The 22,617-nt window shown below is 37.8% G+C and overlaps 1 protein-coding gene across 1 annotated transcript in view; it reads left to right on the top strand.

Annotated features, from left to right (window-relative positions):
• The window catches only part of TTN (titin), a 405,491-nt gene that overhangs the window by 115,342 nt on the left and 267,532 nt on the right, over positions 1-22,617 (top strand). The window contains exons 86-111 of the mRNA XM_085850585.1: positions 2,053-2,340; positions 2,612-2,899; positions 3,025-3,312; positions 3,527-3,805; positions 3,986-4,264; positions 4,536-4,814; positions 4,984-5,271; positions 5,383-5,670; positions 5,763-6,050; positions 6,528-6,815; positions 7,436-7,723; positions 11,767-12,045; positions 12,333-12,611; positions 13,603-13,881; positions 14,224-14,511; positions 14,605-14,892; positions 15,012-15,299; positions 15,774-16,061; positions 16,369-16,656; positions 16,910-17,197; positions 17,482-17,769; positions 18,326-18,613; positions 19,641-19,772; positions 19,969-20,043; positions 20,164-20,442; positions 22,137-22,415. Of these exons, the coding sequence (XP_085706711.1) occupies positions 2,053-2,340; positions 2,612-2,899; positions 3,025-3,312; positions 3,527-3,805; positions 3,986-4,264; positions 4,536-4,814; positions 4,984-5,271; positions 5,383-5,670; positions 5,763-6,050; positions 6,528-6,815; positions 7,436-7,723; positions 11,767-12,045; positions 12,333-12,611; positions 13,603-13,881; positions 14,224-14,511; positions 14,605-14,892; positions 15,012-15,299; positions 15,774-16,061; positions 16,369-16,656; positions 16,910-17,197; positions 17,482-17,769; positions 18,326-18,613; positions 19,641-19,772; positions 19,969-20,043; positions 20,164-20,442; positions 22,137-22,415 (7,047 nt within the window). The remainder of the gene's footprint in view (positions 1-2,052; positions 2,341-2,611; positions 2,900-3,024; positions 3,313-3,526; positions 3,806-3,985; positions 4,265-4,535; positions 4,815-4,983; positions 5,272-5,382; positions 5,671-5,762; positions 6,051-6,527; positions 6,816-7,435; positions 7,724-11,766; positions 12,046-12,332; positions 12,612-13,602; positions 13,882-14,223; positions 14,512-14,604; positions 14,893-15,011; positions 15,300-15,773; positions 16,062-16,368; positions 16,657-16,909; positions 17,198-17,481; positions 17,770-18,325; positions 18,614-19,640; positions 19,773-19,968; positions 20,044-20,163; positions 20,443-22,136; positions 22,416-22,617) is intronic.

The raw sequence follows: 22,617 nt of genomic DNA, 5'->3' as shown, positions 1-22,617 counted from the left end.
TCTATCCTGACAAGTGAGTGCCCCAGTCCCTGCTGATGAGAAACATCCCCAATAATATGATACTGCCACTGCCATGCTTCACAGTAGGGATAGTGTTCTTTGGGTGATGTACTATATTGGATTTGCACCAAACATAGCGTTTTGTATTTAGGCCAGAAAGTTCTATCTTAGTTTTGTCACACCACAAAACTTTTTTGCCACACGGCTTCAGAATCTCCAAAGTGTTTTTTTAGCTCACACGGGATGGCGCATCGTCCGGCCGTCTCTCCGTCCACAAATACTTTCAACGTCTCTGAAACTACACGGGATTTTGATGAAACTTTACCACAAGGTTCATCACCATGTATGTACCAAAGTTTGTTCATGGCATTTAAAAATCGGGCCCTGAGGGGGTTTATGGGGGTATTTTTGGCCCCAAAATAGGTATTTCCTTTCGACTCAGAAACTACACATGCAATTCTGATGAATCTTGACCATAACCTTCATCACCCATAATGTAACAAAGTTTGTAAATGGCATTAAAGATACTTCGGTCTGAGGGAGTTTACTGGGTCGGGGGTGTCCCCCCCCCCAAAGAGGGATTTGCTTTCTTCTCCAAAACAACACACACGTCTGATGAAACTAGACCACAACCTTCATCAACTGTGACGTACCAAAATTTGGTCACGACATTAAAAAAAATGGGGGTCTACGTGCGTCTACGGTTGGTTTGCTCCCCAAAAGAGGTATTTGCTGTCTTCTCAGAAGCTACACAAATACTTCTGATGAAACTTGACCACCACCTTCCTTACCCGTGATGTACCAAAGATTGTTCATGCCATTAAAAAAAAAAAATCCATGGTATTTACTTTCTTCTTAGTCACATATTTTGTGGATCATCCATGCCTACCAGTGATTATCTTATCCAGATGCTACCAGGTGAGTGTCCCAGGGATGTTGCTCCTATGTCTTGCATACCTCAAACATGACTCAAGGTGGGATTTTTTGAGCAATGGCTTCCTTCTTGCCACCCCACCATAGAGGCCAAACTTGTGGAGTGCTTGGGATATATTTGTCACATGCACACAGTGACCAGTCTTTGCCATAAAGGCATGGAAAACTCTTTTGAAGTTGCTGTTGACCTCTTGACCTCTCTGATCAGTCTCCTTTTTGCTTGGTCATACAGTTTGGAGGGATGGCCTAATCTACGCAGGGTCTTGGTGCGACCATACGTCTTCCTCTTCTTATTGATTGCCTTGACTGTGCTCCAAGGAATATTCAAGGCTTTTGAAATATTTTTATACCCATCCCCTGATCTTTGCCTTTCCACAACTTTATCCCTTTTGAAATATTTTTATACCCATCCCCTGCTCTGTGCCTTTCCACAACTTTATTCCAGAATTCTTTTGAAAGGTCCTTGGTGCTCATAGTTGAGTCTTTACTGTGAAATGCACTACCCAACAGAGAAAACCTTCAGGAACAGCTGATTGTATTTTGAAATAATCAGAATCACTAAAATTTAATGCAGGTGGTTGCCAATTAATTTGCTGTGTAATTTTGAAAGTCATTGGGTTACACCTGAGCGACTTTACACTTGCTATTATAAGGGGAGTGGACACTTATCTAACCAAAATATTCTAGTTTCGTATTTTTAATTAATTTTCCATAAATTTGTGGAATTTGTTTTTCACTTGGAAGTTGTGGGTTACGATGTGTAAATAAAGGTGGAAAAAGTCTGATTTAATGCAATTTAATTCCAGGCGATAAGGCAACAAAAGGTGAATATTTTGAAAGCGTGTGTCGACCTTCTATAGACATTATATAGACATTATATAGACATTATATAGACATTATATATATATATATATATATATATATATATATATATATATATGATGGTTGTTTATAAAATGATCCAATATTATTTAATTTGAGCATGATAATAAGCATATAAAGTATCATATTGCTGGTGATATCTCAATTCTGGTCTTGAAAGCTTGTAAGCAATTTAAATTTTAACAGATGACGTCAAGTTTCTCCCACTGAATCATCCAAATTTTTCTCGTTATGCAGATCGTAAAAGTCCACCGATGTTTTCACGGAAACTAAAGGATTTCCAAGGTATGGAGGGCGAATCTTTGCAGCTTGACTGCCGCATTACCGGGTCACCACCATTTACTGTGAAGTGGTACCATCATGGTTCTGAGGTGTTCAGTGGTGGCACTTGCCAGGCGTTCATGAAGGAAAATATTGCAGTCCTGAAGTTTTCAGAGCTTCAACTTTCACAAGCGGGAGAATACAATTGCAAGGCCTCCAATGCTGTTGGAAGTATTACATGCAGTGCACACCTTCATGTGAAAGGTATGCTTTTGCAACATCAAGCTGGATTTTTGAACAGGTTTCAGCATTGTTGAATGTCAGTTATTATTAGTTATATTTTATTCAGATTATTTTTGTTTTGCTCTGATTCTTTGGGACAAATAAATAATTGGTGGCTTCTAGTTCTTGGCCATTGAGTTTCATTGTAATTATTAGTCAATTTATAGCACACGAAAAGTTGTGGAATTTTCACAAAATGTGAATACAACATATCACATTGTGATCCCATGCTTTGTGTATTTTACCATTTTAGAACGACCCATCCAACCAAAATTTGTTGAACAACCTCCTGCTCTGGAGGCAATGGTCGGTGAGGAAGTTGAACTGGAGTGCCATGTTACAGGCTCTTCTCCCATTAAATTTACTTGGACAAAGAATCACAGGGATATCAGGTCAGCTGGAAACTTCAAACTCAGATCTATCAACAGCACAGCTGTCCTGGCCATTCTAAAGGTGGAGAAAGAAGATGCTGGTGTGTACACTTGTAAGGCTGTAAACAAAGCAGGATCCGACATTTGTGATGTGAAACTGGAAGTAAAAGGTAATTGTTTGTTTGTTTGTTTATTTTTGCAGTCATGAAAATATAACTGAGGAAATACCATTGCAAATGACATTTAAAGAACTAATAAAATTGATTTTAAAAATATACAATTTATGATATTGCAGAGAAAATTATTCCACCATCATTCGTCCAGAAGCTGAAGCCAATGAGGGAGGCCTTACATACAAAGGCTACCTTTAAGTGTCAACTTTCTGGATCACAGCCAATGAATATCCATTGGTACAAAGACGGCAATGAAATCTTGAAAGGAAACAAATACATGGAAAGTTTTACAAACATGTGTGCAATCTTAACCATTGCTCATTTGGAATTGTCAGACAAAGGCAATTACACCTGTGAAGCATCCAACTCAGCTGGAAGTGAAGGCTGTTCAGCAGCTCTGTCTGTTTTAGGTGTGTAAGACTCTTTACACTTTGCACTCTATTTCACGTCAGACCTCAAACTAATGTGAATTATTTTGTGTATCTTGCTCTTTTATTTTGGTGTACCACAGTTTGGTTATTTATTGCTGCTCTTTATTTAAATCAGAAAATGTTTCTTGCTCATAAATTGTCAACTCTCTATGCTGTTACAAAATTAACTTGGAATCATGAAATCTTTTTGCAGAGCCACCCTACTTTGTTGACAGCATCCACTCGGAAGAGGCCATTCAAGGAGGTTCTGTAAAATTTGTTGGAATAATTGCCGGCAGTGAGCCATTTATGTTAAAATGGTACAGAAATGGAACTGAACTGAGGAGTGGCCGAGATTGTACTATAAGTTTTAAGAACAAGACCACAGCTCTGGTCCTAGATTCCGTGACTCCAGCAGCTTCTGGAGTGTACACATGTGAGGTGTCCAATCCAGCTGGAAAAGAAACTTGCAAAGCTGAACTGTTTGTGAAAGGTATGATTCTTAGATGTTTTGTCCTTTTGACTAAATATTTCAGAAAGACAATATGTATGAAACACCCTAAATTTTACCAATAACATTAATAGGGACACAAATGTTACAATGAGACTCTAAAACAAGCAGGTATCATAACCACTTTAACGCTCTTGTTCTCTACCCCCTTGTTCTCAATAGAGCCAGCATGCTTCCGCAAGAAGCCGACAGATTTACAGGTTGTGGCTGGAAATAAGGCCAGAATAATGTGTGGATTTTCTGGCACACCAGAAATTGATGTTCGTTGGTACAAAGAGAACAGACTTGTAGAATCTAGAGGAAAGTTTCACATCATCAGCAACAGGAATGAGTCCACGTTAGAGATCTCAGACTCGGAGAAAGGTGACAGTGGTACCTTCAGCTGCAAGATTCAGAATGAAGCTGGAGAAGACATGTGCAGCACCACACTCTCGATTCTTGGTCCGTATGTAAATCAGCTAAATTGTGCCTTAACATTTCAAATTTGGGGATGTCATTTTCAAATTTGGTGCCAACTGAATAAGAATATTTATATTGTATTGGAGATTAAAATGCTTTCAGCGAAGTTAAATTATATAATACATTTGACATTGTAATCCTTTTCAAAGAGGAGTCATCCTCACTGTTGCTGCTTGGCCAAACAGGCAAGCAGATTGTTTGTATGTAATCGATAGTCTTGAGCCACTAACTATGAAGGAAATTTTTGTTTTAGAACCGGCATATTTTGCAAAAGAGTTGGAAGCCACAGAAGCTCTGGTGGGCAGTACTGTTACCTTGGAGTGTGAGGTTGATGGCACACCTGAGATACAGGTGTCATGGTACAAAGGAGCCATGAAGATGAGACCCAGTGATAACTGCAAGATATCGCTGACAAACAATGTGGCTGTTTTGGCGTTGAGAAATATTTCAATGGCTGATAGTGGCGAATATAGCTGCAAAGCTGTGAATACATATGGCAGCTCAGGAACAACAGCTGTCTTAAATGTGTCAGGTGTGTCAAGTGAAAATGAATGCAGAAATGTAATCGTAATTATTTATATTTCTGCATTTATTTTCATGTTTCTCAATTTTCAATTGATTTCAAAGAAATGTCTTGTGATATATACAATATCACAAAGCAATGTTTCATTCACTAGCTCATCAATTTTATTTTCTTTCAGAGAAAAAACATCCTCCTTCATTCACCAAAAAACTGAAACATTCACAGGCACCCGAAGCCTCTGCTTTTAAGTTTGATGTTCGTGTGACAGGAACTCCACCATTTGAGTTTATGTGGTACAAAAATGGTGCAGAGCTGTACAGCAATCATAACTGCATGATTACTGCTCAAGGACATATTTCAGTGCTCGAAATTCCAATCATAGATCGCTCCTGTGATGGCGAGTATTCTTGTGAAGCAATGAATGCTGCTGGCACAACATCTTGCAGTGCGGTGCTCAAGACAACAGGTTTGTGAATTATATGAAGGAAAGCGTGATTTATATTTTTATACACAGTACTATAAATCTCATTTAATTTTATTTGGTCTTTCCTATTTCATACTTGTCTTTTCTTATTAGTGAGGAAAACACCACCGATGTTTGAGAAAAAACTTGAGACAATAGAAGTCACAGAGGGCAGTTCTGTCGAACTGGAATGCATCTTGACAGGCTCATTGCCAATTGACATAACTTGGTCTCGGGGAAACCAAGATATCACATCTGGTGGGAATTATAGAATCGATTTTGTCGATAATTTTGCACATCTCAACATCCTGAAGGCGACAAAGAGTGAGGGTGGAGTGTATAGCTGTGTTGCACGGAATGAGGTTGGAAGTGACATCTGCAGCAGTCAGCTGATTATCAAAGGTACAAAGAAGTTCATAAATAAGAGCATATTAAAGGATGTAAGAGAACATTGTTGTGTGATTGTACTTACTGACTTTTTTAAAATCAAACAGATCGTGCATTTCATCCAACCTTTACGAGAAAACTTAAAGATATCGAAGCAGATCTGGGCTTACCGACAGTCTTGGATTGCAAAGTATCCGGTTCTTTGGCCATGACGGTTTCCTGGCTTAAGGATGATGAAGACATATTTGAAAGTGACAAGTTCAACATGACCTTCATAGATAGGACACCCACTTTGACAATTTCTCGGGTAGACGTCCATGACAGGGGACAATATACCTGCAAGGTCTGCAATGTTGCCGGCACAGACACCTGCACTTCATCTTTGACAGTTGTAGGTAAGTGAGAAGCAAGCAAAGATGGATTGTTTATTGCTATCCATGAACAAACATTGTTGAGTTTTGCAGGAGATATTTGTGCAATCTACTGATCTTACTGTTGCAAGAATGATATTATGTGCTGCATGTGTTTGTAGATCATAAAAAAAAGGACTTGTGTTACCTTTGCCTTCAGCAAATACTCTGCTCTTGAAAGTTTTTGAACATGTTGCTATGATCACTTAATTTTTGCTTTAATAGGTGGTAATTAGAGAGCATTTGCATACACTTATAAGCAACTCCTATGCATTTGATACATATTCATATAATATTTGTGACAAAGTTCCACAATATATTATTGCATAGTTGAGTTGTTATCGCCACAAAATTGTATAAAACTATGATGCCCTTGTGTTTCAGTAGACTTTATTGTTCAGCAACAGATGCCTTTTTAAAACTTGTTTCAGTTATATTTAAAATCATGACTTCCTTGTGCAGATCGCACGGTTCCACCTTCCTTTACAAGGAGACTGAAAAAGCTTGAGGCAGATATGGGTTCAACTGCCATCTTGGATTGCAAAGTTTCTGGTTCAATGCCAATCAGTACTAGTTGGTACAAAGATGGAATGGACGTGTTTGCTGGGGAGAAACACAAACTCACTTTTACAGACAGGACTGCCACTCTGACCATTCTGCACACAAATGTGTCTGACAGAGGAAACTATACTTGCAAAGCATCAAACATGGCTGGGTCAGACACATGCTCTGCAATGCTCATGGTTGTAGGTATGTTGCACGGCAAGACAAAATAATCACATCACAGAATTTAAGCTCATGTGAATCATATAACTAGTTCAAATTTAAAGGAATGAAACAAAAGTAGCTGGACAATTCTGGAACAGTGCATGCTTTAGGTTCTGTGAATCTGTATTTCATTCGATATCAGATGGAAATGACTAATATTGTGTTGGAGTGCAAGCAGAAAACATTATATATACATATATGTATGTATGAATGTATGTATGTGTGTGTATATACATATATATATATATATATATATATATATATATATATATATATATATATCTGTCAATGTCTATATGTTTCTGTCTATATGTCTTTACAGTGTGTATATATATATATATATATATATATATATATATATATATATATATATATATATATATATATATATATATATATATATATATATATATATATATATATATATATATTATATATATATATATATATATATATATATATATATATATATATATATATATATATATATATATATATATATATATATATATATATAATATGAAGTAAATATCACATTTTATGTTTAAAGGACACATGCTCTACATTATAATATTCTCACTCATTTGTGAAATCATGCACAGATCGCACAGTTCCACCAAGCTTTTTGAGGAAACTCAAAAAAACAGAGGTCCAAGTGGGCACCCATGTAACTTTTGACTGCAGCCTTTCTGGTACCATGCCAATGGTCATCTCCTGGTTCAAAAATGATCATGAAATATTTGATGGAGATAACTACTCACTGCACCTCATGGAGAAGACGTCCACTTTAACAATCCATTCAGCAGAACTATCAGACGTTGGCGTTTACACTTGCAAAGGGTCAAACTCTGCCGGCAGTAATTCTTCCTCTGCCCCACTTGTGGTTATCGGTGAGTAGAGTGTAGATAGGATCTGGTAGTGAGGAAGAGTGATTGTCAGCTATATGGTATAATGTTTTTTCAGCAATTATATTTTAAATAACTGTTCTCCAATTTAACTACTCCCTGGGAAGGCACTGGCAAAAACCACCAAGCATAACCCTTGCCATCATATTTTCTGCAGGACGGACACACTGTCAAGAGCAATGATAATGATTACTATTTCATAATCTCATCTTGTCCTTAAATTTGCTAATTTATTGGACCAAACATTCATATATTATCTAACTAGCATATACAACCCATTGCTTCGCTGCCGGGAATCTTAAGGGAGGGTGAGGTGGCAGAAAGAGGGGGGAGAAAGAGGGTGGGAGAGAGAGAAGGGGGGGTAATAAGAGAGGGGGAGGGGAGGAGAGAGAGAGAGAGGGAGAGGGCGGGGTCGAGGGCGGATTCCGGCAGATGTGACTTCCAGTTTAACATCAATCCGAGAGACGTCACACACATTACTGAATCACCCTGCCTGTGAAACACTGGGATGACAGTTTTTAGCTGTGTTTGGATTCAAAGCCAGGCTAGACAGCTTCGAGCGAGCATGCATACCACTTGGCTATCCTGCCGTGATGTGACGATTCATTGCTTTACAAACAACTGAAATTTTTTTTTTACTCATTGTAATCAAATCATCTAATTAAATATATTTTGCCTTCCTAACTCTGGAGATGTCCCCACGGAGAACCACACCACGGCATTGCCATGGAAGCTTGTAGAGATCAAAGCTTGAAGAGCACCTCCAGCAAGCACTCCAATGAAACGGTTGAAGAAACTTATAAAAGGAACGTTTAATTTTATTTTTTAAATGCATCTATCTATGTTGAAGTCATGAATCATATAATGAAAGAAGATCATCCAAGAAGGAGAAACGTCAAAATATAATTGCACGTTTTCAGTGAGCGAGCCATCGCCCGAGGCACTGCACGACAATGCGGGGCCAAACGCAGGCGAGTAGGACCTGATCTTTGTTCAAGTCGATTGATATATTCAGCGACAGTGCGAATACTTTTGCCATTATGACCATGGCTTGTAAACGTACAACCAAGCAGCTTGTATAGCTCTCGCCAAGTGGCATAAGCACTCAAGCAAGCACTCCAATGAAATGGTTGATAAGGAATGGCTGGCTTGGCAAGCGATTAGCGATTGTCAATCACTCTTATAAACACCCAAAGATTCCCGGAATGTCAAACAATGTCCCAAATGGACAAATGAATACTTTTTTGTCATTCGGAACTGCTGCATCTGTCAATTAAGAAGTTTAAATTTTGCAAATCGGCTGAGATTAAGAGATTCTTGAGGTTATGACATGAGCGGAAATGAAATAAAGTCACAAACACTGATGTAGCCAGGCGTTTATAAGCATTGCAATGTTTCCAGCGATTCATACGTATGATGATCAGGCATTCGATTAGATGAGTGAGGAAAGTGGATGAAAAAAAAATGCTTATCGTGAAGAAACCATTGTGGCCTGTTCCACGTTAAAGGCGCTGTCACACCTTGACGATTTAGCCAGCGTATGCCGACTTATGAAAAATTTGTCTAAAACGCTGACACACGTCGAATACGTTATGGGTAAGTTTTGTATACGTTAAGAGCACGCTGAAAAACACTGCCATACGTCGTAGTACGCTGGCTTTTATATTTGTACTTTGCGGTTGTCCTCAAATTTTAGCATGCTTGAAATTTTACGACGTATGCCACCGTATGACTCACATGTTCCGCTACGCTGGCCATAAGTTGTAGGCACGTTATGCGATCATTGACACATGTCGACACACGTTACTTGGAAGTTACTCATAAGTCGAAACACGTCGAGGTAATGATTAGCGTACCCAAAACTTATTTATAACCTCTGAGTAACGTGTTGTAGGCACGTTACACGATCGTTGCACACATGTCGAGGCATTTTATGTGATCGTTGACACACTTCGAGGAACGTTTCTTGTAAGTTACTCATAAGTCAAAACGCGTCGAGGTAATGCTTAGCGTACCCAAAACTTATTTCTAACCTATGAGTAACGTGCTTTGAACCTATGTGTAACGTACCTCCAACGCATATTGACGTATGTAGACCTATTTGATTGACGTCTTCCGGATGACCACAAAACTTACTTGAACGTGTTTCTAAATTACAGCTACCGTATAATGGCGTATTGGCAGCGTTAAAAAAAAAACAACAACAACAATAACTTCCGATATTTCGTCACGTGCTGTTCCGTCACGTCCGATTGCCTCTTCAGTTTGCTCATGTCTTATTCATAGTTCCTCCTCTGTGAATATTTTCTGTTTGAGGATATTGTCACGTCGACGTCGAAACTTCAAAGCAAATGTCCGAATATATTTTAAAATCCGTGATAGACTAAAAAAAAACCAAACAAACAAAAAAAACAACAACAACAACTTCAGATATTTCGTCACGTGCCTTCACGGAGCAAAGGAGAAAAAATAAAATGTGCCTTGACGGAGAAAAAAAGTTTCGGGTATGCTAAACATTACCTCGACGTGTTTCGACTTATGAGTAACTTACAAGGAACTTGTGTCGACGTGTGTCAACGATCGCATATAGTGCCTACAACTTATTCCCAGCGTAGCGGAAAATGTGAGCCATACGGCGAGTACGTTGTAAAATTTTCAGCATGCTTGAAATTTCACGACGTACGAGACGTACCACGAAATATGACAGCATACTTCATCGTTTTTCAGCGTGCTCTTAACGTATGCACAATTTACCCATAACGTATTCGACGTGTGCCAGCTTGGTTCGGCAAATTCTTCATAGGTTGGCATACGCTGGCTAAATCGTCAAGGTGTGACTGCGTGGTTGACACTTTCAATTTTCAGGTGGTTATGATTTAAATCTACGTGTGGCAGGTTTTTAACAGGCTATGCCACGAGTTCATCGCTGATATGTGCAGTGCGCTATGCCGAAGTTAAACTATCGTTGGGCATAGGTTGTGAACGCCGACAACAGGCTAAGCATTCGTTGGTATAAGTTATCTATAAGACAACGAAACGTTCTGTGCCCGTTACTAATATGTTATGAATATGACCAAAACTTAAAAAAAAAAACTCAAAATTTCAGCGTACGCCAACATTTTACATACATTTTTATACGCTGCCATTGCTGGCTAAATCGTCAAGGTGTGACAGCGCCTTAAGGCATTGTTGAGCAGGCAAAAAAATGGAAAATTAAGGCCCCAGCGAGAGACAGCAAGGTGACCAAGGATGAGTCTTGATAAAGGATATAATTAAATAAGGCCATTGATCTTCAAAAGGGGTTTTGTCATTTACCCAAACACCCAATTTTCATTCTTGCACTTCCTTGGAGTTCCCATAGTATGTATGCATGCAAAGTTTCAGGCCGCTTGGTGTCATGGTTTTGAAGTTATGGAGGAGACACACACAATGGCTGACTGACTGACACAATGACGCACACTGACATTTATTATTTTTGATATATATTGCTCATTCTAACCACTCACTGACTTACTGACTGACTATTAATGTTCTGTATCTTACGAGTGACATAGAAAGCTGTAATTTTGCATGCCAATGGACATCGAAGCCGATACGCCAGGAAAAATCACAGAACCATCGGAAAGCATCCGATAGTTGAAAATAGCTATAAATAGGTGCAGCCTTGTTGTGCTTACTGCAGGTGAGTGACCCAAGTTACTCATTATTGTTTACAATATGTAAGCATACCTCACCAGTATGTATGTATGTATATATATATATATATATATATATATATATATATATATATATATATATTTTTTTTATAAATATATTTTTATATATATATATATTCATAAAAGGCCATTCCATTGGTCACTAATTATATTTTTGACACAACTCATGATATTCATCACTCGTTTTCATTTATAGTGGCTTTTCCTTTTTTATTTGATTGCAAACCATGATGGCCTCTCGAGTCTTCACAGGAAGAATTTATGGATTCCTCAGTCACAACTCACTTTCTACTTTATTTTGTGATTGTGCAGAGCCTCCTGGGTTTGTGGAATGCTTCAGGTCAGTGGAAGCAATTGAGGGCACAACAGCAACGTTTACAAGTACCCTCTCAGGCAGTGAACCACTCCTGGTAAAATGGTACCAAAATGGGCAGGAGATTTTCAGTGGCAGGAATTGCTCAATCAGCCTTAAGGACATGATCGCTGAGCTGAGGCTCAGTGACTTGACACCAGCAGCATCTGGAGATTATTTATGTGAGGTGTCTAATCCTGTGGGAAAGGAAAGTTGCAAGGCCACTCTTTTTGTAAAAGGTTTGTCACAATACATAACTGAGGCTTCAAGTTGCACATTAGACAAATGCATATGAATATTCAAAGATCTTTCAATTGTCATAATCTGCAGAATTATGGCATGTTTTATGCAGAATACAGTGGAATAGTATGCTCACTAACATGTTTCCAAGTCATATATCGTGTGGTTACAACAATACATTGGCTTCCATTAGAGCACATTATACGTATTACATGCACATTCGGCTTTTCACAATCGACAAGCAAGAAAATATCGAGCTAACAATTGAAACATATTATTTTTGCAGAGCCAGCACACTTCCGTAAGAAGCCAGAAGACCAACAGGTTGTGGCTGGCAATAAGGCCGTTATCACATTTTGTTTTTCTGGAACGCCAGATATCGATGTTCGTTTGTACAAAGATAGCAAACTTATCAAATCCAGAGGCAGGTTCCACATTGTCAGCAGCAGGAACGAGTCCACTTTGCAGATCTCAGACTCAGAAAAAGGTGACAGTGGGACCTACATCTGCAGGATTCAGAACGAGGCTGGAGAAGACACTTGCAGCACCACACTCTTGATTCTTGGTCAGTATTGAAATCTACATTGCTCGTATTGTGATACTCATGGGAGCATGGATGACACATGAGGAATATCTGAAAAGTTTCCACAAGCATTTAAAAAAAAAAAAACATTCCTTCTTTTTCAATCAAAATTGACACATAAACTTCTTCTTCTTCTTTCGGCTGCTCCCGTGAGGGGTCGCCACAGCGGATCATCCGTATGATCCGCATAGTGATTTGGCACATGTTTTACGCCGGATGCCCTTCCTGACACAACCCTGGTCGCCTCTTACGACACAGGGATATGGTACACCTATTTGAACCGGGGTATACACCGGCCCAGTACACTGGTACTCATTTCGCCGACCTCGGAAGGATGACAGGCTGAGTCAACCCCCTGGTGTATTAATTCAGTGGCCCAACGGGGCTTGAACTCAGGACCTTTGGATCCCAGGCCGCTGCCCTAACCACTGCGCCAACACACCAGGCTTTGACACATAAACTTTGACAAAAATTGACACATAAACATCATACCTTAATTATTCATTAGCCGTTATTGCTGAATTAACCGTCGTTTCGATTTGAACTTTTGAAAAATGAAAACGTTGCTTTTTTTAATGTTTATGGAAACTTTCACCACCTCTCACATCGATGAGTATGCAGATTTCATTTGGTGAATCCAACTCATCGTTTCGTGGTGTTTTCCCATGGATATAAAACATGTTCTTCAGAAAAGCATAAGCCATGATGCATAACTGCTATAATTGTCTTTCAAAGCTCTATCCTCTCTTCACATTGAGTTTGCCATTGATCCATCGGGGAAGATTTAAATCTTATAATTTCAAACTTTTTCTTTGCTCTTTCATTTATTTTTTTTTGCATGTATGATCAACCAAGTTCCTATTCAGGAAACTACTCTGAATAAAGCTTTTTTTCCATGAATTTATTAAGAAAATCCTCAAAAAGTATTGATATCAAGTACATATTAAAGGACAGGTTTTTTCCCTTATTTTAGAACCGGCCTACTTTATAAAAGAATTGGAAGGTACAGAAGCTCTGGCAAGCAGCACTGTACACTTAGAGTGTGAGGTGGCTGGCACGCCTGAGATCCAGGTCTCATGGCACAAAGGAACCATGAAAATGAGAACTACTGACAAATGCAAGATATCCCTGACAAACAACATGGCTGTTTTGGAATTGAGAGACATTTCCAATGCAGACAGTGGTGAATATAGCTGCAAAGCTGTGAATACATATGGCAGCTCAGCAACAAAAGCTCTTTTAACTGTTTCAGGTGTGTCAAGTGAAAACAAATACAGAAATGTAAACACAAAATATATTATATATATATATATATATATATATATATATATATATATATATATATATATATATATATATATATATATATATATATATATATATATATATATATATATATATATATATATATATTTTTGCATTTGTTTTCATGTCTGCTTTTTCAATCATGTTCACTTCAAAATCCAATGAAAATGCATGCAGTGGTATAACTGAAGTTAAACCTCTGCATTAGTTTTCATCTTCATGAAACATTTTTGAGACAATTTTATATGCCCTTCGATATCAAGTCATATATTCTTTTGTTTCTTTCCAGAGAAAAAACACGCTCCTTCTTTCACTAAAGAATTAAAAGACTCTCAGGCTGCTCAAGGTTCCTCTGGGAAGCTCCACTGCCATGTGACAGGCACACCTCCATTTAATTTCATGTGGTACAAAAATGGTGTAGAACTATTCAGTGATCATAACTGTTTAATCACCTCTCATGGGAGTCGTTCAATGTTGGACATTCCAGTTGTGGACTATTCCAGTGCTGGTGAATATTCCTGTGAAGTCACAAATCTGTTGGGCTCTATATCAAGTAGTGCAGTGCTTCAAACAACAGGTTTGTTGAATACAGATTTTCACATGAATTATCACTGCAGGTTGTTGAGTTCATGTGGTAATGCAATGTTGTGAACTTTTTATTTTTCACTAGAGAGGAGGATTGCTCCCCTCTTTGAAACAAAGATTGAGGCTGCAGAAGTCACTGAAGGCGAGAGAGTCAAACTTGAATGTGTTGTGACGGGTTCCACACCCATTGATGTCACATGGTCCAAGAACAATAAGGATATCAAATCTGGTGGGAACTACAAAGTTTCCTATACCGATAGTGTTGCTTGTCTTTGCATCCTGACAGCAGCCAAAACCGACAGTGGAATGTATGTGTGTGTGGCACATAATGAAGTTGGCAGTGACATCTGTAGTGGCCAAGTGGTTGTTAAAGGTACAGTTAGCATTGACGTTCAAATATATTTTGTTGCAAATGCAGATATTATCAATATTTTTTGTTGGATATTTTTATTTCAAGTTTTGTTGTTTGTGTTTTTGTGACCATCTGCACAGACCGCTTATTTATGCCATCTTTCACGAGAAAACTACAAGGTTCTGAAGTCAACTTACACTGTGATGTGATATTGGATTGTAAGATAGCAGGTACTCTGCCTCTGGGCATCTCCTGGTTCAAAGGAAGCAAGGAAATTTTCTCGGGGCAAAAGTACAAAATGGACTTCATGGATAGAACAGCCTCCCTTACAATCTCTGATGCTGAATTTCCAGATAAAGGAAACTACACCTGTCGAGCTTCAAACTCAGCTGGCACCAGTTCCTGCACTGGTTCTCTGCGAGTTGTAGGTGTGTACTTGTGAAGATGTCTGCAAATTAAGCTGATTGAGTGTATTTTGTATTAGCCTGAAGGTTGATACACATGCATATCATATCAGCAATAAGCCTTCCAGTTGTAGGATTTCTTATCCATCATATTTACTCTTTTTCTCCTGAAATCTGAGTATAATCATTAAAAAAGATATAAAGGAAAAAACAGATTGTCTCCATTGATTCTATTATAAGACAATAATGAAGACAAATTCCATGTGTTTACGGATGTTTGAGGGGGCATTCAAAATGATGTATGAATGAGATACTCACAATAGTCCAATACATGCCAAGGTTATTATTTTCAATACTTATGCATAATCAGTAAGAAAACATTTTTATTTGCAGTTTGTTTTACTTTTTTTCATGTCTTGGATGTTCGTATGTCATTTGTAGATCCATTTGAATGCCCCACTTCAGATATTGTGCTAATGTGATATCTGTTTTGCACAGATCCTACAATTACACCAAGTTTTATCAAGAAACTTAGGAAGGTTGAGACTAATTTGAGCTCACCTGCCACATTGGATTGCAAGGTCACAGGAAGTTTTCCCATGAGTGTGTCTTGGTACAAGGATGATGTTGAAATTTTTGATGGACACTTGTACAACCTGCACTTTGTAGATGCAGTGGCCAGCCTTATCATTCCACACACTGAAATTGCCAATGCAGGCATTTATTCATGCAAGGCATCTAACTCAGCTGGCAGTGATCTATGTGCTGCAGCTCTGGTTGTCAAAGGTGTGTGATATAAATATTTAAGTGTTCTTAAAAATATTTTTTGCAAGGTTAGTTGCAATCGCCTAAATAACTACTGTATATTCTTTAAATAAAAGAATATTATTGATCATTATGTCACAAAAGTGAGATTAGATTTTTACAAATGTGTTTCAATAAGCATTATGCTACCATTATAAGTAATACAAAAGTGTTCCCAACAGGACTGATATAGGTAACAGATTAAAAAAAAATCTACATGTTGAAATACCATGATAGATATGTAAATTGCTGATGCAATTTTTGATTATAATTGCACTATTGTGCACAGATCCGACTGTTCCCCCATCCGTCACAAAGAAGCTCAAGAAAACAGAGGTGGACCTTTACTCTTCTGTGGTCCTTGAATGTAGCATCTCTGGATCGTTGCCCATCACAATCTCTTGGTTCAAAGATGGTGTGGAGATTGACGATGAAGAAACATATCGGATGAGTTTCATTGACAGGACAGCCAGTCTCAAAATCTTGAATGCTGCACAGTCTGACAAGGGAACTTATATGTGCAAGGCAATTAATTCAGCTGGAAGTGTGACATGTGCAGCCATGCTCAATGTTATAGGTGTGTGGGCTGAGATCTTTGAATTCAGAGTAACACATGAGCTATTATCTAAATCATTATATATTTTAGTTATTCATCTGAATTTTTATCATTTAAAAAAAACGTATTTGCAACCATTTCAATCAAGTGCTGATAACATTAATCATTTCTAAAAATTACAAAGTTTCTTTTCTATGTCAACTAAAAAATTTTAATTAGAGCTAAAACAGCATAATTGTGCTCGCATGTAATTCTATGTCAACTTTGTGCACAGACCGAACAATCCCACCTACGTTCATGAAGAAACTTAGACAAATTGATGCCGATGTGAACTCCTCTCCTATTTTTGAGTGTAAAATGTCAGGCACCTTGCCAATTTCAATATTCTGGTACAAAGGGAATGTGGAGATCTTCCATGGAGAAAAGTATAGGATGAGTTTTGCTGATTTGACTGCCAGCCTTACCATTATTCAGACAGACACAACTGACAGAGGGAACTACACTTGCAAAGCTGCCAATGCTGCTGGTAGCATCATCTGTACTGCACCACTTATGATCATTGGTGCGTAATCAACATTCCACAGATACTTTTGCAAACCATTATTATATGGTCGTATGTTGAATCAACCTTGAATATGGATATACATACATGGTGCACATGAGTTCTGAAGAATGTCAATCTTATTTAGTTATGCTATTAATGTGATTGAGCATTTCTAATAATAATTGTAATGCTTTTTTTTGCACCTAAATTAATTTAATTGTCTCATCAGCAATCTTTGCAGTTGGTGAAGTTGGGATAGATTTTTCTGACAGACAATACAATTCATTTATTTTTGCATACAGATCGAACAGTTCCTGTCTCTTTCATAAAGAAACTAAGAAAAACGGAGGCAGAATTAAATGCTTCTGCAGTTCTTGAATGCAAAGTTTTTGGCACATTGCCAGTGGACATTGCTTGGTTCAAGGACAATGTCGAGGTCTTTCATGGAGAGATGTACAGAATGAGTTTTGCAGACATGACGGCAAGCCTCACCATTGTACAGACACAAGCACTGGACAAAGGAAACTACACCTGCAAAGCCACCAACAAAGTCGGAAGTGATATGTGCTCTGCACCGCTTATTATCATAGGTGTGTTAGAACTCTGTTTGTAGTGTTGATTTAGAAAAGCCAATACGATAATTTGTTGTCTCAGCAGCAGCAGAGATATATGCCAATGATATTGCCAACAACAAATTTTAGTGGATTCAAATTAATATCAGTTTTAGAATCATGTGCAAATTGTAGCATGGAACAAGTAATATATTATGACAGATTTTACAGTAGTGCAACATGTTTCCTTTTTACAGATGCAAAAATTTAGTTTCACAAGGGGAAAATTTTTAATTTGATTTTAATCCTTCATTCAGTGATTGCATTACATGGAGAATTGTTGTCGACATAATATGTCAAATTAATGTGGAAAAAAAGTTTGTGATCATGTCAAAACTGTTTTCACGGTGAAGTTTTGTTTGCTTGCAGAAAAACCCAACTTTTTTGCTTGGTTGCTAAGTGAGCTTTTTATTTAATGAAACGTAAAGAATAATCACAAATTGTACAGGAATTTTTTTTTATTATACTAATGGTTGAAAGATTTTGTCACTGAAAAAGTCTATATAGTCACTGACAGCGATGATTTTATGTGCAGATCGAACAGTTCCAGTATCGTTTATAAAGAAACTTAGAAAAACTGAAGGACAACTGAACTTTCCACTGGTTCTTGAGTGCAAAGTTTTTGGTACAACACCAGTGGATATTTCCTGGTATAAGGACAACATGGAGATCTTTCATGGCGAGAAATACAGGCTGAGTTTTGATAACGTAACGGCAAGCATCACCATTGTTCAGACACAGACTTCTGATTGTGGAAACTACACATGCAAAGCCAGCAACAAAGCTGGAAAAGATACTTGTTCTGCACCGGTCACGATAATAGGTGTGTAAGAAACATGCCAGACTTCCCATGGCAAAACCACTTTGATTGTATGCTGTACAGGCCTGAAGGCAGATACACATGTAATCATTTTGATGACCATGGTTTCTTGAAGTCGGGCATGTGATCTTTTTAAATATTTTTGTTTAATCGAAAAAGTTTATTTGATGCTTGATTGATCTAAACAACATTGTAAAATATGCACACTTTGAAACTATGGCATAATAACGTGATTTATATGCTATAAACTGCTATGAGGCATAGTAATTTTTTCTTAAAATACCTTATTCCATCTTCCAGGAGGGCAAGGTCATGCACAATCAGCAGTTGTCGATAAACTCAAGGATGTTGTAGTTTGCTTTTCCTTTTATTTCCTTTCATTTAAAACAACAAAACCTTTTAATCATTTTTTTCATAATTCTTTTGTTTGCTGGACAGGCCATGCATACCTCCATTCCAGCATCCGATAGTCATATATTGATGAACTATCTTAGAACAGCATCTAGTTCTCGGGAAAACTGCTACTCTTCCATCTAAGACCTTTCCTGGTTTGCAGCTGACTTAAAAGTCTGATGCAATGACCACCAGAGGCTTTTTTATAGGTCAATTAAAATAGATTTGTTATACTCACTGTATATTGTCGACTAAAGATCAGTGCCCATTCATGTTGGCTTTTCAATCAATTATTTTTTAAATGTTGGTTATTTTGGTCATTGCCATCATTCTTATCCCACCTGCTGGCATTGATTGGTGGATATTAAATATCCCACAATATCCTTCGCTAAGGGTTGGCAAGCTATCATCGGCACCCTGGCCAAATTCTAAAATCCTGCACACTCAGTTGAGTATCCTTCATCAGAGTGGTGACTCATCCAGGAATGTAACCGTCATCAATAAATTCCTTTTAGCAGAACTGATACTCTGTATTGAGTCTGGTGTACAGGCAGACAGATAGACATCCTTTTTTTAATAAACACCTCATGAAATAATCTGCTGCAATTGTTTAGTGAAGTATTTTTGTTGCCTGTAGAAATTCCAACAGCCATCCCACCAGAGGAAGAGGAAGAGGAAGAAGAATTAGAAGAACCATCTGAGGAATCAACATTACAGACTAAGAGTGTTGTAACAGAAACTGAATCACTTACATCGCGGATGGCAACAGGTTTGTAAAAGTGTGGGTTCAAAAGGGTGAAATATAATGAATTTGTATTGGAACCAATACAAGCACATTGTATTCCCTAATTTAAATGACAGAAATTATCCTTTATTATTTTTCTTTTTTGGACTGTATACAATGCAATTTGCAAAGTCATGAAATGGGATGGGATGTTTGTTTGTTTTGATAATTTCTTTTATAGAACCCCCAGCAGCTAAACTTCAAGAATTCCAAAGAGATGAAATTGAGGTTTTATCAACCGGCATAGTTTCCGGAGGTTTGTTAAGAAACTGCATATGTCTGTGTGCAACCTTTTTAAGTTTTACATCTGACTTTTTTGCTTTTTGTTGAAATGCTTTTCCTAATAACATTAAAACTGTTTTTTTTTTTTAAACAGAACCAGCAATCTTCCAAAATAAACTTCGAGACGTATCTCAGAAAGCTGGGGATGTTGCAGTCTTTACCTGCTCCTTCAGTGGAACTTCAAATATCAGTGTTGTTTGGCTAAGACAGAACATGGAACTAGAGAATAGCCATAAGTATAATATTATAAACAAAGAAACATCTGCAACATTGGAGATTGCAAATGTCCGAAAATCAGACGAAGGATCCTACCAGTGTAGAATTCAGAATCATTTGGCACAAGATTTCTGCTTTGCAACACTATCAGTTACAGGTGCATATATTTTCTTTTACTCTTATCTTTCGTTATTGCATTTAAAACATTTTGTAACTCCTTAATATCTACATTGTTTAATAACTTAAATATATACACAGGCAACTTCTCTTTTCGGAGGTTTGCAGGTAGGTAAAAATGACTTATTTAAGTGGATGTTAGTCAAATAATGACAAAATAATGGGTTTATTATATTATATTTTGAGAACAATTGGACTTCTAGTTCTCGCTTCTCCTCAAATGGAGACAGTTTTACAGATATGTGAAAATTTCTTCAAAAGCTGAGTCCCGAACCGGATCTTTCCTGTCTGACTATTCTCATTTGTTCTCTGTGCTGTTAATGGTATTATTGATCAATTCCCACGTCTTCTTATTCATCGTTATGTTGAGTAGTTCAATGATATCGAGATTGTGTTTGCCTTTTTATTCTTATTCTTATTCAATACACAATATCACTCTGGTGTTCTTTGCTTCCTCTTTTCATGCTTTATTTCCATTCTAATTTTCCCTTTTCTTTTCAAACCTCCTCAAAAAGTGAAAAACTAATTTACACGAAAAAAAACAACTCTCATTCTGTCTTGTAACTCTGACTTTTCCCATTGTTTTCCTTTTCCTCCCCATTACTTCTTTCTTTCTTATTTATTGCTTACAGAACGAATTGCTTGTTTATTCTATGCAAAGCTTCTTTTAAATTATATTTTAAAAGGCTTCATCTTCATTTACACTTGCTTCTTCCCACTTTTTCTGTTCCTTTCTCTTTGGCTCAAACCTGCAATCTGTGTCCCTTTGTTGTGACCAAGCAGCTTTACTTAAATTTGTGCCTTTGATAATACTTCTCTTCAACCTAGTTGCGATGTCTGTCTTTCTTTGTTAAAACTTGGAATCCAGAAGAGAAACTTGGACTGTATGGCCATTAACCCATTCAAGTCTGTACCCCCACATTTTCTCTCTCCTCCCCACCACATGTCCTGGCACCCCTATTGCATGTCCTTCCACCCCGGTCACGTATCCTATGCCCCCCCCTCACCCCATGCCCACTGGCTTATTTCCTCCTCCACTCTCCGTAAAACATGCGGTCTACCAGTATTTGGGGTCTCTGTTCTAATATTACGATTTTTCCATTCAGGTAACTGTTGCAGCTCCAGAGAGTGTATGCATATTGGAAACGTTACTCTCACAGCATATCTCCATTTCCTCTGTGTCTCTCTCGACATATTTTGTCTTCCATTTTGACAGGCCCCACAACATTTCAAAGGTGGTGTTACCGCAGTCTATGTCAATAACTCAATTCCTCATTGTCCACATGAACCCTTCTTAGTCTTCTGGAATAATTTGTCCATTTGTTGTGACCCCTACAGCTTTACTTTAATTTTTGCCTTCAATATAACACTTCCCTTCAACCTGCTTGCGATGGCTGTCTTCATTTGTTAAGGAATCCCACTGCCCGTTTGTTGCCTTTTTACCCTCTGCCACCTCACTATTCCATGAGTCTCTGTCTTGTACAGAAGGAAAGAAAATGCTTATGATTACGATAAGGTTTTCTGGATTGTAAATAGTTAATCCTCACCTTGAACACACTCATTGATATTACATTGTGGGTTTAGATTATTGATTATTTTTCTATTCAATATACAGTATGCAAAGCCTTGAATATATTTGTACAAATCTTTAATTTGCTCACTTTGATTTTTCAGAGCTTCCTCACTTTGTAAGAGAATTGGTCCCAATGTCTACAAACGTTGGTGGAACTATACGCTTGGAGTGTGAGGTGGATGGGACACCTGACTTCTTGGCTTCATGGTACATGGGCGATGAGCATCTCAAATCTAGTGCAAATCGGCGAATTAGCTTTCGGAACAACGTTGCTATATTGGAGTTGAGGGATCTGAAAGCAGCAGATTCGGGGAAGTATTCATGTGTAGTGGAAAATAGTGCTGGATCTGCTGCCTCATCAACCCAAGTTACAGTCACAGGTGAATTATTGAATATATTAAAATGAAATACATACCGAGGATTTTTATATTTGCTAAAAATCGACTTTATCATGCATTACACAGTACTTTGGGTGACTCTGCAATGTCAATTTTTCTGACTATTTACATTATGACCAATTAGCTGCTCTTCATGGATTACTTCAATGAGATATCATGTACTATCGAATATTCTCCAGTTGTT

This window comes from Eptatretus burgeri, chromosome 2, assembly GCF_056783735.1.
Source record: "Eptatretus burgeri isolate ZD-2024b chromosome 2, Ebu_testis_v1, whole genome shotgun sequence".
Classification (NCBI taxonomy): Eukaryota; Metazoa; Chordata; class Myxini; order Myxiniformes; family Myxinidae; genus Eptatretus; species Eptatretus burgeri.
Note: the sequence above shows the minus strand (reverse complement) of the source record. Positions and strands in the feature narration are given on the sequence as shown.